This window comes from Papio anubis, chromosome 7, assembly GCF_008728515.1.
Source record: "Papio anubis isolate 15944 chromosome 7, Panubis1.0, whole genome shotgun sequence".
Classification (NCBI taxonomy): domain Eukaryota; kingdom Metazoa; phylum Chordata; class Mammalia; order Primates; family Cercopithecidae; genus Papio; species Papio anubis.
The window spans coordinates 436,958-456,251 of record NC_044982.1 but is presented as its reverse complement, the minus strand read 5'-3'; the positions used below and the strand labels follow the sequence as shown (position 1 = coordinate 456,251).

The window sequence follows — 19,294 nt, the reverse complement described above, 5'->3', positions numbered from 1 at the left end:
TTTGAGGGAGAGGTTGTGACCTTGGTCCTGAAGCTGTTGTTCTCAGAGGCTCTGAATCACTTCACTGTCCTTGATTTGTTCCCTCCCACTGCCTTTAGTTTCCCTAAATTCTAGTGCTTGGACAGAGTCTGTGCATTGCCACACTTCTCTCTTTAATCCAGATTAATCCTATTGGTGAGGAGGGGAGGTGATGCGGTGGGCAGGGGAGCAGTATATGTTCTGGAAATTGACTTCCAATGTTTTCTTGCTGTTTTTTCTCTAGGCTGCACCCGTTACAAGGAGTCTCCAGCGGCACAGCTGATCTTCCTCTGTCCTCCACTCTCCCTCCTGGCTGCAACATCCACAGATTATTTTCTTGAAGCTGATCCCAGTTGTTTATTAATTATACCCCTCTTCATGACACAGGAAGACTAAGATGAAACTGTCTCAGATGGAAAATAATCCCTTTGTCTCACATAGAATAAAGATCTTGAAAAGTATTTTTTCCCTGTAGGGTCTGTTAGGAGAAAATTCCAAGCAATTTTTCAGAGAATAGTTCTCCTGATGACAGAGCCATGAGTGATTTTGTTTGGATTCTCATCTTGAGAACCCAGAAGTTTCTGGAGGGAAATTCCATGAAAGTGTGGGGTGTGCAGCCTCCCTGGAATTCTTACCCTATCCCTGCCCACACCTGTCCTCCAGACATTTATGCAATTACCATATAACTGTTTCTGCCAGCTTGTGCTGTCAACTGAAGAATCACCCAATGTACCAATTTAGAAAGGAGGCTTTATTTGCGAGAAAGGATTGAAGCTGCAGGACGGTCATCTTAACAGACTGGGAAGCAAAGCCTCCCACAGAGATGTTGAGCAGGCACTTCAAGAGAGGGAAAGATGAGAAATGAATTCATGTGAATGAATGGACTGGCCAAGTGTACACATTCAGCAGGCTATTGAAGGAGCTATGGGTGTTCACATGGCGGGCAGGGTGTCATGTCTAATAAGCAGACACACATGTTACATGCATTTCATGTTTGCTTTGGGGTGAGGACTTAAGAAGTAAGTAAATTACAGTGGGCCCCTGCACATAAGAAGGGTTTTGTGCAGGGGCAGAAAGACACACAGTGCACAGCCTCTGGAAATTGGAGAGGCCAAGTCCATGGTCACTGGTCTCTTTTCAGGAGAAAGTTACTGAAATCCGTCTCTTGTCCAATCAAAGCTCTATTTATGGCTTGTGAAATAGGGTTGCAGTTACTCCATGTCTGGAGTTCCATGAGCCGCAAATGTTTTAATATTGCTTATCTCAGGACCAGTGCTTGTTTAACTGTTAGAGACAAAGAAAAAGCCCTGTGGCTGTTACAACATATTCTATTTTTTAAGTGTAAGGGTGAGTGACTTAATCCTGGCCTGGCATAGCCTTAGGTCTTGTTTGTAATTGGGTATCTTATTGACACGGAAAGTTTGTTCCATCAGTGTGATGATCTCTATTTTTATGTCTTTCTAGTTTTTGGGTCCTAGTTTTCCCTGCAATTTCATTTCTTCAATAGATCCAAGAAATCACTGATAATCAATTTTCCAGACTTTTATTATTATAAGAATGTGGGTGATGATTGACGTGCTCTTTACATATTAAAGCAGAAATCTGAAGTAGCTTCAGAGATCATCAGTGACGTGAAAGAAGCAGAAGGAATCTCATCTCATCAAGTGTAAGTGGCACCACACAGATGTAGCTGAACATGCGATGACACAAAAGAACCACAGTACAGGGCACATATGAAAAGTTTTTATAATTCTGAGGCTTTTCCCAAGAAGCTGGAATTCAGATGGTACACAGGGATGGACACAGTTATCTCTCAGATGATACTATGTTTTGGAAGCTTATTTCCCCTCCTGTACTGGATTCAGTAGCTGCACCTGGGCCCACACACCTAAAACAAAAACTCTCATTAATTAAACACAAGACCCACCAATAAGAAAGCTGTCCCAGGGAAGGTGCATATCAGGGACCTCTGCTTTTGGGAACCTGTGGCTATGCAGGGAGGGTCAGGAGTCTGACCCATTTTCTTCTGCTTCCCCTGCCTGCTACACAAACAACTGAAACCAGAAGATTTACATTGCTAAGTACATAAAATACGTGATAGTTCCAGGGAAATGTAATACACACATGAAGGAATGAGGAACCTACATAAAATTAAAGTAAAACTGATACATTAAATAAATATAGAACACTATAAGAAATAATCATGGAAAAGACAACAATCAAATTTTAAAAACCTGTGTGTGTACGTGTGTGATATAGTATTATTGTAAATTAAATCATAATTTGTTTATAAAGTCCTTCATGTAGGTACAGAATCTTTGCCTTTCATTGCCACAAAGATGGAGAAGAGTCTGGCACCAGAACTCCAGAGGTATGCTAGTGACTTTCGCTCCTATCTCCTGAGGACACGGTGCTTCCAACTCTGAGGATGAGGATACTGAAATTGACTGTGAGAAGAGAAAGTGGGATTTTCTGTGGGAAAAGACGGTTATGAACATAATTTTCAAGTAAATAAATATATTCTACCAGGATACACACTGCCATCATGCTGACCATGTGTGTTGCCTTTGACATTAACATTATTGTTATTATCAGTATTATTGGGGCATTCCCTGGAAAATGACCAATTATCACAGAATTAATTTGAGTCATTTTCATTTTAGCTTTTTCACACTTCCAGCTAAATCCACTGAGTTCACTGAGTTTGAGCATGGAAATTTCAGGGCATGTTTTACAAATGATGGAGTGGAAGCTTTCCTGGGAATTAGATATAGTGTCGCTAAAGGAGGACCAAAGATTTTGCTAGAAACTCCCCTCCTCAACTATCCCAGCACCTGCTCCTCAGTGTGCCCCTTCCTGCCTGAGTCCTGAGCATCCCTGTGTTCCTGGACAATGCACGTCTGGGGCATCTGCTTCCTAGATGTGTATCCACAGGGAAGGTTGCTCTTCTTAATTGTTGAGAGGGAGCTGGGCCTGGATCCACCCAGGTGCCCCCACCCTGAGCACTGGGCTTCCTCCCAGCAAGGAGACAGGGTCAGCTAAGTGCCTCCACTTCATAGAAATTCTAGGAGGCAAATTCAGCCAAATCTCAACATAGTTTTGACATGCAATCCAGCAGCCATGCTCCTAGGTATTTTTCTATCTGACTTTCAATATATGACCACAAAGAAAACTACACACGAATAATCACAATAATTTCATTCATATTTGTCAAAACTAGGAACACTCAAGAAGTTCTGTAGGTAAGTAGATAAACAGTCAGCAGTAAATTCATAGAATAATATTCACCAATTATAAACAAGAGCTATCAAACCATGAAAATATATAAATGAATTTTAAATGCATATTGTTAAGTGAAATAAACAAGTCTGAAAAAGCTATATAACATGTTATTTCATTTATTTGATATTCTGGAGAAGTCCAAATATACAAACTAAATAAATCTGTATTTGTGAGAAATTTAAGGAGATGATGAAAATGGGTAAAAATATGAGATTTAAAAGGGTCATGAAAGTATTATGTATAATATTGTAATGGTAAACATGTGATATGAATTTGCTGAAATCAACAGAATATACAGCATAAAGGGTTAATTCTAATTCACAAAAACATAAAAATAAATAGGAGATTAGGAATTCCAGGATGGAATGCAGACTATTCAGAAAATATCTAATGTCATCAACTGTATGAAATCCGAAGAGATACCAAGTAGCTTCAGAAATAGTGTAGTCAATAAGATAAAAGAATAAAGATCCCAGTACCCTTAAGAGGCCGAGATCTAAGGTGATCAATGAGGTCAGGAGAGATTGAGACTATCCTGGCTAACACAGTGAAACCCCTCACTTACTAAAAAAATACAAAAATCTTAGCCGGCTGCAGGTGGCGGGTTCTGTAGTCCCAGCCACTCGGGAGGCTGAGGCAGAAGAATGGTGTAAACCTGGAGGCGAGCTTGTAGTGAGCTGGAACTGGCCACTGCACTCCAGCCTGGCTGGCTGGTGAGCGAGACTCCATCTCCAAAAAAAAAAAAAAAAGAATAAAGAAAGTGCACATCAACACTGTACCCTCCAGCTGATAATGTTCCATGAAGGAGCACAACCTACACAATCTGGTTCCACTCTACAGAAATCCTGGAACTGGACTACAAAGAGAATAGATGGTGTGTGGCAGGAGGGGGTTCTCCACGGTCGTAGTACAAGGATAGGGATAACAAGAATAGAAGGAAGGTGATAAACATTCAGGTGGTATTAACTTAGGTCAGATATATCAGTATATCTGCAAGTTTAGCATAATATAGGTACATAAATTAGATAAAAATAGTTTAGATGTGTGCGTATATATGGGTTAATACATAACACATACTTCCTGTAGAGTCATTACCTGAGAGAAATTCTACAAGAAATGACAGCACATTAACAAAAAATACACCGAGAATTAAGATTTGAGTTTTTAATACCATTCTGCTATGAAAGAAACCAGCATTTCTGAGAAAATGGCTACACTTAGGCTTGGAAAGAGAATACCGGAGTACAATTTCATGGTAACTATACCAAAGAAGAAAAGGGTTCCAAAATGAAGAATTGCTCCTTTTGCAAATCTTATGGTAAAGCATGTAATATTTGTAAAAAGTGAATTAGATAATATGTTAATGGAGAAATAAACATCGGTATGAAATGCTATTTTAAACAAAAAAAAAGAAAAATAATATTAGTTTTAAAATAGAACTTATAGTTGATTTAAAAAAGCAAAACCAAACTATTAGCTATGTACAGGAAAGGTACTTTACACATTCACATATATAAACGATAAGGATGAGAAAACATGGATTATGAAAATATGAACCAAAATAAAGCTATGGTAGCTGTGTAAATTTCAAACAAAACAGATATCAAAAAAGACTTTTAGGACTTAATAATAGGATATACATAGATAAAGGCCAGTTTCTTCAAAGATGCCAAAAAAGACTTAGCAGATATATAATAGATGAAGAACACCCCATTCATTGTGATTTACAGAACAAACGTGACAAAAGAAGTAAAGATGTCAGTCATACCATGCAAGGAAGGGTGTCCTGGGGTTCAGAACCTTCTTTGTAGACTGCCACACGAGAAAGACCACACTGAGAACTTCCTTGAATTTCTCCTGCTACGCCTTCCCACTGACCCTGGTCTTGGAGGCTGCTGAACCACAATTATGCTGCAATCAGTGAAGGAAGCTTTTCAGGAAGCTGAAATTGTGAAAGTGAAACACTGTGACTGGTCATGTGCCAGATGATGTTGTACTCTGGAGAGTATCTCCAATCCTGGGTTGGATCCAGTAGAAAATCTGGCACCCAACCAGAAACAGGGACTCCTTATTCCCCAAACACAGACATTCCAAAAGTCTTTTTCGTATCCATTGATACCTGTGGTTCTTGTCTTTGCTTCTGTTTATATGCTGGATTATGTTTATTGATTTCATGGTAATGTTGAACTGTGCCTTGCATCCCAGGGATGAAGCCCACTTCGATCATGGTGGATAAACTTTTGATGTGCTGCTGAACTGGTTTGCCAGTATTTTATTGAGATTTTGCATCGACAAATTCATCAGATATTGGTCTAAGGTAAATTCTTTTTTGTTGTGTCTCTGCCAGGCTTTGGTATCAGATGATGTTGGCCTCATAAAATGAGTTAGGAGGATTCTTCTTTTCTATTGATTGGAACAGTTTCAGAAGGAATGGTACCAGCTCCTCCTTGTGGCCTCTGGTAGAATTCAGCTGTGAATCCATCTGGTCCTGACTTTTTGTTGGTAGGCTATTAATTATTGCCTCAATATCAGAGCCTGCTATTGGTCTATTCAGGATTCAACTTCTTCCTGGTTTAGTCTTGGAAGAGTGTATGTGTCCAGAAATTATCCATTTTCTAGATTTCTAGTTTATTTTGGCGTGAGGGTTTATAGTATTCTCTTCGATGGTGTAGTTTGTATTTCAGGGTCGGTGGTGATATCCCTTTATCATTTTTTATTATGCCTATTTGATTCTTTTTTCTCTTTTCTTCTTTATTAGTCTTGCTAGCAGTCTGTTGGAATTTTGTTGGATCTTTTCAAAACCAACCCTGATTCATTGATTTTTGAGGGTTTTTATGTGTTCTGCATTCTTCAGTTCTGCTCTGATCTTAGTTATTTCGCTCTCTGCTAGGTTTTGAATGCGCTTTGTTTTGCTTCTCTAGTTCTTTATCTGTGGTGTTAGAGTGTCAATTTTAGATCTTTCCTGCTTTCTCTTGTGGGCATTTAGTGCTATAAATTTCCTTACACACCATGTTTAAATGTGTCCCAGAGACTTGGTATGTTGTATCTTTTATTCTCATTGGTTCTAAAGAACATCTTTATTTCTGTCTTCATTCGCTATGCACCAGTAGTCATTTAGAGCAGGTTGTCTGTTTCCATGTAGTTGAGGAGCCTTTTGATTGAGTTTCACAGCCCTTTCATGCTAAAACGTACCAATAAATTGGTATTGATGGAACGCATTCTCAAAATAATAAGAGCTTTGGCTTATGACAAACCCACAGCCAATATCATACTGAATGGCAAAACTGGAAAAAAATTCCTTGAAAACTGGCATCTACACAGGATGCCCCTCTCTCTCACCACTCTGACCAGCAACATAGTGTTGGAAGTTCTGGCTAGGCAATCAGGCAAGAGAAAGAAATCAAGGGTATTCTAGTTAGAAAGAAGAAGTCATATTGTCCCTTGCAGATGACAGATTGTATATTTAGAAAATCCCATTGTCTCAGCCTTCCAAAATCTCCTTAAGCTGATAAGCAACTAAGCAAAGTCTCAGGATACAAAAATTAATGTGCAAAAATCACAAGCATTCGTGATACACCAGTAACAGACAAAACAGAGAGCCAAATCAGTAATGAACTTCCATTCACAATTGTTTCAAATGAGAATAAAATACCTAGGAATCCAACTTACAAGGATGTAAAGGACCCTTCGAGAACTACAAACCAATCGCTCAGTGAAATAAAAGTGACACAAACAAATGGAAGAACATACCATGCTCATGGATAGGAAGAATCAATATCGTGGAAAATGGCCGCGTGTGACGCCCAAGGTTATATTTATAGATTCAATGCCATCCCCATCAAGCTACCGTTAACGAGTTTCTTCACAGAATTGAAAAACTGTTTAAAGTTCATATGGAACCAAAAAGAGCCCGCCGCGATTCCAAGACAATCCTAAGTCAAAAGAACAAAGCTGGAGGCATCATGCTACCTGACTTCCCAAATCAAGAGAATTGCAAACAGCATGGTACTGGTACCAAAACAGAGATATAGACCAATGGAACGAGAACAGATCCTCAGAAATACCACACATCTACACAGCCATCTGATCTGACAAACCTTGAGAGAAATGAAGAAATGGGAAAGGATTCCCATTTAATAAATGAAAGCTGGGAAATTGGCTAGCCATAAATAGAAAGCTGAAACTGATCCTTTACTCCTTATAATAAATTAATTCAAGATGATTAGAGACTTTCAATGCTAGACCTAATACCATAAAAACCCTAGAGGAGAAAACCTAGGTGAAAATTCATTCAGACATAGGCATGGGCAAAGACTTCACAAGGTCTAAAGACCAAAAGCAATGGCAGCAAAAGCCGAAATTGACAAATGGGATCTCATTAACTAAGAGCTTCACAGCAAAAGAACTGCCACCATCAGAGTGAACAGGCAACCTACAGAATGGGAGAGAAAATTTTTGCAATCTACTATCTGGACACAAAGGGCTAATACCCAGAACCTACAAAGAACTCAAATTCATAAGAAAACAAACAACCCCATCAAAAGTGGGTAAAGGATATGAACAGACATTTCTCAAAAGAAGACATTCATACAGCCAACAGACATATGGAAAAAAATGCTCATCATCACTGGCCATCAGAGAACACAAATCAAACCATTAATGAGATACCATCTCACAACAGTTAGAATGATGCATCATTAAAAAAGTCAGGAAACAACAGGTGCTGAGATGTGGAGAAATAGGAACACTTTTTAACACTAAGTTAGATTGTAAACTAGTTCAACCATTGGCGGAAAACAGTATGACATTCCTCAAGCGATCTAGAACTAGATGTACCATATGACCCAGCCATCCCATTACTGGGATATATCTAAAGCGATTATAAATCATGCTGTTATAAAGACATGCACACATATGTTTATTGGGGCACTATTCACAATAGCAAAGACTTGAATCAACCCAAATGTCCATCAGTGACAGACTGATTAAGAAAATGTGGCACATATACACCAAGGAATATTATGCAGCCATAAAAGGATGAGTTTGCGTCCTTGTGTGGGACATGGATGCACCTGGAAACCATCATTCTTAAGCAAACTATCACAAGAACAGAAAACCAAACAATCGCATGTTCTCACCTTCATATGGAACTGAGCAATGAGACTACTTGGACTGAAGGAACATCACACCGGGCCTCCAAGTGGAGGGAGGGATTACATTGGGAGTTATAACTGATGTAAATGATGAGTTGATGGTGCTGATCGAAGTTCATGGTACAGCACATAAATACGGCACAAGTATACATGTAACAAACCTGCATGTTGGCGCACAGGCACCTGAACTTAAAGTATAATAATAAAAAATAATTTTAAAAAAAAAAACAAAAAAACCCACAAGACATTCCAAAGAGAAAGCTGCTCTCCGGTCAGCTGCAGATCAGCAGGGAGGAGATGGGGGTGTCCTTGGCTTCCCAGAATGGCTGAAACTTGTAAGACCAAGGCCACCTCTGAGGGTCAGAGACCCACCTATGAGTACATCACATCAGCTCTGTCTTCAGGAATCTCTGGCTGTGTGGCAGGATAAGGAATGTGATTTCTCTCTTTCTGCTCACTCAATGTGCTTCAGAGACAATAAAACTGAAGATTAAATAAATATGTTTTTTTCTATATTAGAGGAGAGAACATGTACAATTCATGGCAATACAAGTGCTCACTTCAGAGCCTGCAGAAGGAGCAAGTGCACAATTGGCAGTAGCAAGTTCCCTGCTCCAGGGAGAAGACACCCTAAGATCATCCCCTGAGTACTGCCCTCTAGATGCCATACATCTGTGGAACATGAGCTTGTGCCTGGGATCTTGTAGGTAGTGCGGAGAGCAGAGCACAGCTCCACTCCTCCTCATTGTGTGACCTAGAATGTGGTCTTTTCCTCTGAGCTTTATTCTAATAAGGTGGTATTGGGAAGCACATCAGACTAACAGTGGATCTCTCGGCAGAAACTCTACATGCCAGAAGAGAGTAGGGGCCAATACTCAACATCCTTAAAGAAAAGAATTTTCAACCCAGAATTTCATATTCAGCCAAAGTAAGCTTCATAAGTGAAGAAGAAATAAAATCCTTTACAGACAAGCAAATGCAGAGAGATTTTGTCACCACCAGGCCTGCCTTACAAGAGCTACTGAAGGAAGCACTAAATGTGGAAAGGAAAAACCAGTACCAGCCACTGCAAAAACACGCCAAATTGTAAAGACCATCAATGCTAGGAAGAAACTGCAACTAACGAGCAAAATGACCAGCTAACATCATAATGACAGGATCAAATTCACACATAACAATATTAACCTTAAATGTAAATTGGCTAAATGCTCCAATTAAAAGACACAGACTGGCAAATTGGATAAATACTCAAGACTCATCAGTGTGCTGTTTTCAGGAGACCCATCTCACGTGCAGAGACACACATAAGCCCAAAATAAAGGGATGGAGAAAGATCTACCAAGCAAATGGAAAACAAAACAAAACAAAATAGCAGGGGTTGCAATCCTAGTCTCTGACAAAACAGACTTTAAACCAACAAAGATCAAAACAGACAAAGAAGGGATCAATTCAACAAGAAGAGCTAACTATCCTAAATATATATGCACCCAATACAGGAGCACCCAGATTCATAAAGCAAGTCCTTAGAGACTTACAAAGAGACTTAGACTCCCACATAATAATAATGGGAGACTTTAACACCCCACTGTCAACATTAGACAGATCAACGAGACAGAAGTTAACAAGGATATCCAGGAATTGAACTCAGCTCTGCACCAAGTGGACCTAATAGACATCTACAGAACTCTACACCCTAAATCAACAGAATATACATTCTTCTCAGCACCACATCACACTTACTCCAAAATTGACCACATAGTTGGGAGTAAAGCACTCCTCAGCAAATGTAAAAGAACAGAAATTATAACAAACTCTCTCTCAGACCACAGTGTAACCAAACTAGAACTCAGGAGTAAGAAACTCACTCAAAACTGCTCAACTACATGGAAACTGAACAACCTTCTCCTGAGTGACTATGGGGTACATAACGAAATGAAGGCAGAAATAAAGATGTTCTTTGAAACCAATGACAACAAAGACACAATATACAAGAATCTCTGGGACACATTTAAAGCAGCGTGTAGAGGGAAATTTATAGCACTAAATGCCCACAAGAGAAAACAGGAAATACCTGAAATTGACACCCTAACATCACAATTAAAAGTACTAAAGAAGCAAGAGCAAATACATTCAAAAGCTAGCAGAAGGCAATAACTAAGATCAGAGCAGAGCTGAAGGAGACAGAGACACAAAAAAACTCTTCAAAGAATCATTGAATCCAGGAATTGGTTTTTTGAAAAGATCAACAAAATTGATAGAGCACTAGCACAACTTATAAAGAAGAAAAGAGAGAAGAATCAAATAGATGCAATAAAAAAATGATAAAGGGGATATCATCACTGATTCCACAGAATACAAATTACTATAAGAAAATACTGTAAACACCTCTATGCAAATGAACTAGAAAATCTAGAATTGGATAAATTCCTGGACACATACACCCTCCCAAGACTAAACCAGGAAGAAGCTGAATCCCTGAATAGACCAATAACAGGCTCTGAAATTGAGGCAACAATTAATAGCTTATCAACCAAAAAAGAAGTCCAGGACAAGACAAATTCACAGCCGAATTCCACCAGAGGTACAAAGAGGAGTTGGTACCATTCCTTCTGAAACTATTCCAATCAATAGAAAAAGAGGGAATCCTCTCTAATTCACTTTATGAGGCCAGCATCATCCTGGTACGGAAGCCTGGCAGAGACACAACAAAAAAAGAGAATTTTAGACCAATATCCCTGATGAATGTTGATGCAAAAATCCTCAATAAAATACTGTCAAACTGAAACCAGCAGCATGTCAAAAAGCTTATCCACCTTGATCAAGTTGGCTTCATCCCTGGGATGCAAGCCTGGTTCAGCATATGCAATTCAATAAACGTAATCCATCATATAAACAGAATCAAAGACAAAAACCACATGATTGGACGGGGCGCGGCGGGGGACACGGCGGCCGCCGCGGGGCTCGATCGGGCAACGGCGGCGAAGGCGGCAGCGACGGATCTTCCTCCTCTCTTATTCCCTTGCTCCTCCTTTTTCCTTCTCTTTTCCTTTCCGGCCGGACCTCGTCCAGTCCACTTTCCCTAACGGCGGCCTCGATCCTACGTAAAGGCATGACTTCCTGGCACCGCAGGGAAAATTGAGTGTAAGCCCAGAAACTATTTCCCCACCACCACTTGTTGAAAAACTGATTTGAAGGCATCTCCGGGGTTGAACAAACGGAAAGTGCCAGGATTTGATGCGTCTCTGGTTTTGCTCTGGAGACCCTTCTCTGCTAAGTATCAAGACGAAAAAACCTGGAAACTAATCCGAACCATATTTATTTAGAGTCAGAATGGAGCGATTTGTAGTAACAGCACCACCTGCTCGAAACCGTTCTAAGACTGCTCTGTATGTGACTCCCCTGGATCGAGTCACTGAGTTTGGAGGTGAGCTGCATGAGGATGGAGGAAAACTCTTCTGCACTTCTTGCAATGTGGTTCTGAATCATGTTCGCAAGTCTGCCATTAGTGACCACCTCAAGTCAAAGACTCATACCAAGAGGAAGGCAGAATTTGAAGAGCAGAATGTGAGAAAGAAGCAGACTGCATCTCTTCAGTGCAACCATACTGTGCAAACAGAGAAAGTCAGTGTTATCCAGGACTTTGTGACAATGTGCCTGGAAGCCAACATCCCACTTGAGAAGGCTGATCACCCAGCAGTCCGTGCTTTCCTATCTCGCCATGTGAAGAATGAAGGCTCCATACCTAAGTCAGACCAGCTACGGAGGGCATATCTTCCTGATGGATATGAGAATGAGAATCAACTCCTCAACTCACAAGATTGTTGACTAGGAGGTTACCACCATTGTGATCAAGATAAATGTGGAGTATTAAAGTTATGTGTTGATTGTGTGGTTCATTTTTGTATTTATTTCATTTAAAATCATGTGACGCAGAATAGTTTTGCAATGTGTATATAGTTGCAGGCCAAAAAAAAAAAAAAAAACCCTCACTGCAAAACTTATTGTTAATTTTAGTCACCGATGGTATAAAGCAAAACCTAGGTTTAGAGTGTGCTAGGATACCTGAAACCTGATGGTTATCTTTAAAATTAATGGTTTTTCTCCTGAAATGTTTGTGCATGGAAGAACTGCCCTGCTTTTTTACCCTGTTGCCATGTATGATTATTCCTTGTAAGATTACTTAATTACTTGGATTGAAGACTAGCCTATTGAAGCTGCTGCCAGGCAACACCACTTAACAGTAACTTATAGGAATTATTTTCTTTAGAGGATCCTCTTCAAAAAGGAAGGGATAGTGGAAAACTGTTCTTATATCTTCAGATCCCTAGCAGAAATGACTGTTTATTTCAAACTACGTTTTACTTGTATATGATGTAGTTACCTTAACTATCTTTCAATTCCATACTTCCCCTGCCCCCATTTTAAAGGCTTATTGTTGTATTTTGTAGCAGCTTCAAGTGACCAAAAGACTAAAGTCTTTCAATGTCGATGCCAAAAGCCAAGGGGAATTTTGCAGTGACAAGATTTTAGTCTCTTACTATGAATACTAATTTCAAACCATAGCTTTCATTTTAAGCATCATCTTGCATTTGCAAACTTTTTTCTATGTCTTGCTGTTAAAAGACTTCAATGTTGGCATTTTTATTTAAACATGTTATGGTTGAGTTTTCTCTTTTTTATAGAGAATTAGTAATGATTTTTTTGGCTGACAGATCAGATAAAATTACTTTCTATTCATTTTTCTATACGACTTTATGAGTTTATTTAGGTGAATAGACTAGAAACAAGTTTACTTTATCTGCTTTGCCTCCGGTGGTACAAGGCTTTTTAACATGGATGGTAAACAATTGTCTAGAAATTCTGGCAGGTTTTTTGTAGTGGAGATCTGGCAGTATCCTGCATAACTGTTTGGGTGAGGAAATTGTTCTCTTAAAGATCAGCCATGTTCAGGAAATGATCTCTGTTTGAACCTCACTGTCCTGTAAGGTTATCCAAGTAGCTTAGCCTAGCTAAGTTCTACCAGAGACCCAAATTATATTTTTTGAAAAATTAACAGTTGGAAACTTGGACTAGAGCTTTAATAAAAAATCTTAAATTCTTTGAAATTCAAGTTAAAAATACTTATGAGATATATTTCTATTACAAAGCAGTGACAAATGATGCCCTATGTGACTTGGCGTTATCTTTGACTTTTACCACAAATCTTCATTTATGTTAAAACCAAAGAAAAGCTATCAGGTATTTTCAGTAACAGCTTTCCATGTCTTAAGATTTTTACAGACTTAAGTTTCATCCAGGGTTATCAAACCTGCACATTGAACTCTCAGTGGATTGCTTCGAGTTTTCATTAAAATAACCCTGCCACCAAAACAACCACTTATCGTAAAATGTGAACTCCTGTTTTCCTTGTTCATTACGTTTAAAGTGAAGAAGTAATAAATGTGATGCCTAGAGTAGTGCTCTCTATTCATGAAGCACGTGTATGAGGAGACCAGCAGCAAAACATAACCATATGTCTGCGTTTACTCTTCATATGAATGGTACAAACCCATGATTTGAATCCATACAAGACAGGATTTTAGGAGCTAGAATAATTGAGTTTTATAGCACTATTTTCAGAATACAAAAAAGTTAGATATACAATCATTCTGTTTTTTTGAAACCATGACGAAACGTTCTTTATTTATTTAAAGTACACTGTTCTAATGTAAGCAAAACGCAATTGCAGACTATTTCGAGAGTAATCCCAAGCAGTAACTGACATAATAGAAAACATCAATAATTCATATTAAGCTTCAGTAAAGCACAATGACTTGGACAATACTACCCAGAGTATTCGACGTTTAGGGACTTAAGTTCTGCATTATCTCACTGTACCTAGGGCATAGTCCATTCTATAGATTATATCCTCCTCCTGAAATGTTTCCATCTCCCCTGTCGGGACTTATATTGTTCGTTTCTTCGTACTGATTGCGAACTTTTTGTTCCTGAACTAATTGATCTCTTGTCTAAAGCGCAAAACAAGGCACTTACTTTTGTATTCGTTCAAACTGATACAAACTTTGTCTCATGACAATACAGAACAAACGAGGATGTCTAAGAGGCATATGCTGCTTTGGCGTGAGTGAACGTAAAATAAAGTTTTCAATCTTAACTATATAGTGTTAGTAGTGTGATGCCATACTATTGAAAATAGCAACTTTTTCTATTTATAAGTTGTATGCATAGCATAAGATTTGTAATGTTTCATTTATAAACTGCCTTCTTCAACACATGTTAATAGTGTTTTCTCAAAGTATTGATAGTATGTCTTCCAGAATTTCACACTATGCTTACAGTAAATAGTTCCTAGCTTGTTGAAATGTTAAAAAACAAACAAACAAACAAACAAACAAAACCCACATGATTATCTCAATAGATGCAGAAAAGGACTTTGACAAAATTCCAACAGCCTTTACAAAAACTCAACAACAGTATTGACGACGCTTCAAAAACAAGGAGCCACAAGAGAAATCCACAACCAACATCATACTGAATGGGAAAAAACTGGAAGAATTGCCTTTGAAATCTAGCACAAGACATGGATGCCCTCTCTCACCACTCTTACTCAACATAATGTTGGAAGTTCTGACCAGGGAAAACAAGTAGGAGAAAGAAATAAAGGGTATCCAATTAGGAAAAGAGGAAGTCAAATTGTCCCTGTTTGCAGATGGCATGATTATATATTTAGAAAACTCCATCGTTTCAGCCCCAAATTCCTTGCTTACGTACAACTTCAGCAAAATCTCAGGATACAAAATCAATGGGCAAAAATCGGAAGCATTCCTATACACCAATAACAGACAAACAGAGAGTCAAATCATTAGTGAACTCCCATTCACAATCACTACAAAGAGAGTAAAATACCTAGAATCCAACTTCTACAAGGGATGTAGAAGGACCTCAAGGCAAACTACAAACCACTGCTCAATGAAATAAAAGAGACAAACAGCCTGCCATCTCATGCTCTCACAACAGGGAAGAATCAACATTTAAATGTATTTATAATTTCAAGCCCAAAGTACTCGGCGAGATCCTAATGCCATCCCCATCCAGCTACAAATGACTTTCTTCAGAATTGAAAAAACTATTTAAAGCCCACAGAAACCATAAAAGAGTCCATTGCCAAGACAATCTTAAGCAAAGAGAACAAAGCTGGAGGCATCATACTACCTGACTTCAAACTATACTACAAGGCTACATAAACAAAACAGCATGGTACTGGTACCAAAACAGATATATAGACCAATGGAACAGAACAGAGCTCCTCAGAAATAATACCACACATCTACAACCATCTGATCTTTGACAAACCTGACAAATATACAAAGAAATGGAAAAATATCTCCTCATTTGATAAATGGTGCTGGGAAAACTGAAGGCCATATGTAGAAAGTTGAAACTGACTTTCCTTACACCTTATACAAAAAATTAATTCAAGATAGATTAAAGACTTAAACGTTAGACCTAAAATGATAAAAATCCTAGAAAAAGACCTAGGCAATACCATTCAGGACATAGGCATGGGCAAGGACTTCATAACTAAAACACCAAAAGCAATGGTAACAAAAGCCAAAATTGACAAATGGGATCTAATTTAACTAAAGAGCTTCTGCACAACAAAAGAAACTATCATCAGAGTGAACAGGCAACCCAGAATGTGGTAAAATTTCGCAATCTACTCATCCACAAAGGGCTAATATCCAGAACCTAAGAAAGAACTCCAAAACAAATTCTACATAAGAAAAATCAAACAACCCCATCAAAAAGTGGGCAAAGGATATGAACAGACACTTCTCAAAAGAAGACACTTATGCAGCCAACAGACACACGAAGAAATGCTCATCATCACTGGCCATCAGAGGAAACAAAATCAAACCATAATTAGATACCATTCACGCTATAATTGCATCATTAAAAAAGTCAGGAAACAACAGGTGCTGGAGAGGGTGGAGAGAAATGGAGAACACTTTGGCGACTTCTTACTTCACTTCATAATAGTGGTAATTCGTAAACTAGTTCCTAACCATTGTAGAAGACAGTAGCATTCCCTACATCTAAAACCCGAAACACTACTGACCGGCATTATCCCATTACGGCATGATGCATAAACCATGCCGCTATAAAGATTACGTATCATCGTATGTTTATTGTACCCATAATGGCAGACTGGAAACCAACCCTAATGTCCATTTAGGGTGACAGACCGGATTTAAAAACAAAACATATGCCATTTAAACACTAGGCAGCTTCATAAAGGATGGAGTTCATGTCCTTTTGTAGGGACATGGATGAAGCTGGAAACCATCATTCTGACTCAAACTACTCGCGACAGAAACAAACACTGCATGTTCTTTTTCTCATAGGATGGGAACCTGAAACAACGGAGACCAATTGCATTAACAGTAATTACGCACACTACACCGTCATGGGACAGAGGGAGGAGAATAATGAGAGCATACCTAATGTAATGTCGAGTTAACAGGTAGCAGCAATAATCAACATGGCATTACGTATATATATAATAAACCTGCATCGTTAGCATACGCACCAGAATCGCAAGTATAATAAAAGAAAATCATTACGTGCCCTCCGCCCCCAGAAATAGCGATGAAGGCTGTGTAAGAAAGCTGCCGAAGCCACCAGAGTGGCTGTGATGCACAACAGCACAAAGTAGGTCTCTGTTCCGAAACCTTTACTGCACAAAACCACCTGTCAACAACATGGTGAAACCCGCTCTACAAAACAAACAAACAAACAAACAAACAAAATTAGCCAGGCGTCAGAGTGGGAGGCCTGTAATCCCAGCTACCAGGGAAGCTTGAGCAGGAGAACTGGGCTGAACCTGGAGCTTAATTTGCAGTGGAGTCAGACTGCCATCGGTTCCAGTTTCAATGGAGGGAGACTCGGCCCCAAACCCGTCCCAAAACCAAACGGAAAATTGAGAACCCAAACGGAAATCTCTGAAGAAGCAAGCAACGCTCATGATGAGAATCCATGAAGTTCAGAGCTTGTTGATAACATAAAAACAAATTAATTTGTGTTAATTCTGTAGGAATTAGGCATTATTTTCTTTATTAATGCTTAGTATTTTCCAATTCACATTCCTGTGTATGTATTCTATATAAAATTTTTATAAAATGGAGAATGACATGCTTTCTAAAATGTAAAAAACACATATACGTGTATATATACACAGATATCTACATGTTGCTCTTGTAATTATAGAAGAAAACAATGACCTCTGTGCCATTGTTAATTGTTTTTTCCTACATTTGGTTTTCTTCCTTAGACCCGAGCCAGGAATGTGAAGTGGGTTTGTCTCAGTCCTGAAATATTGTTCTGTTGAAATATGAAACCCCAAAAATACTTTGTAACAACAGACTTTATTAGAATTAACTTACATGTGTTTTTACTTTATTTTTGTGTCAGACCAGAGTTTTATTATTATTCAAATCAGACTTCCTGGGCATTTTTTATTTGTTTGTTTTGAGATGGAGTCTCACACTGTCGCTCAAGAAAACGCACACGTGATCTTCAGCCTCACTGCAACTTCTGCCTCCTGGGTTCAAGCTATTCTCCTGCCTCAGCCTCCTGAGTAGCTGGGATTACAGGTGCCACCTACCATGCCTGGCTATTTTTGTATTTTTAGTAGAGATGGTGTTTCACTATGTTGGCCAGACTGCTCTCCAAATCCTGACCTCACGATCTGCCTGCCTCGGCCTCTCAATGTGCTGGAATTACACGCGTGAGCCACCGTGGCCAGCCTAAGTTTTTAAAGATAATTTGACAGGTAGGGGTTAGGAAAGTGGGGCGTGCCGATTGATCAAGTTGGAGATAGAATCATAGGAGGTCGAATTGAGATTCTTGCTGTCTTCTGTTGCTGGGTAGAATCTCAGAACTGATTGAGCCAGATTACCAGTCTAGATGGTGTCAGCTGAACCACCTATGGGAGGGTCTGGCACCCTTCCCAAGGTTAAGGTTCAGCCTCCATGCCCAGAAACCTAAACGCTACAGCCAAGTTAGAAGCAAGCAAGATGGAGTCAAGCAGGTTCGATCTCTTTCATTGTCATAATTTTCTCAGCTATAATTTGTGCAACGGCGGTTTCAATCCCTCTCCCTTACGGTTTCATAGCACCTTACCCTTAAGGTGTGGGCCATGAAGACGGGAAAAAGCCATCGATCACTCTGGATTCTTCCTGCGGAAAGGGGGCATATGTTGACCCCAAAGTGAGAGGAGCAGAACTGCTTTGCAGCTGTCTGAGATGCTTTATGCACCGCACAGGCCAATGGGTTTCAAGGCTTGGGTGACAAAGGCATTCATATTCTCATCTATGCTCTTAGAAGACATTTAAGCAAACAGTGTACAATAAGGTAAATAATGAGTTATAGAACAAGGAGTGTAATTCCCAGTTTTAAAAGTGAAGATTTAAAAGCATTAGTTTGGACACTTGTAGCCTCCCAAAATTTAGGATTCAGTCTGAATGGCAGAAAAAAAAATCCTCAAAAACAATTAACAACAGGTGTACTATAGTTTTTGAAACAATTTTTCTCTAGTTCTTGTTTTACTTGTTCAAATCGAGATAGTGTTGATTTGTTTGTGAAATAAACTTTAGTTTTACTACACTTGGCAAGATTACTGCGTATTTTACAATGAAGCAAGAATAATTATTTTTCACATAGGCCTTTTAAATTGGCTTTGATGGAATTCTGAACAAAGAGTCTTAGATAAGACTTTTTTTTAAAGCCCATCCCAGCCGTGGATTTTTACCCTCAAATGCATATGAGTTGGGTACATTCCT

The 19,294-nt window shown here is 39.0% G+C and overlaps 1 protein-coding gene across 1 annotated transcript; it reads left to right on the top strand.

The window, feature by feature from the left end:
• The first annotated feature begins 11,379 nt into the window (after positions 1 to 11,379).
• LOC101012870 (CGG triplet repeat-binding protein 1-like) lies at positions 11,380 to 12,418 on the top strand. The gene has a single exon (XM_031669017.1). The coding sequence runs from the start codon at positions 11,784 to 11,786 to the stop codon at positions 12,276 to 12,278; it is 495 nt and encodes a 164-aa protein (XP_031524877.1). The 5' UTR covers positions 11,380 to 11,783; the 3' UTR covers positions 12,279 to 12,418.
• The last annotated feature ends 6,876 nt before the right edge of the window (positions 12,419 to 19,294 follow it).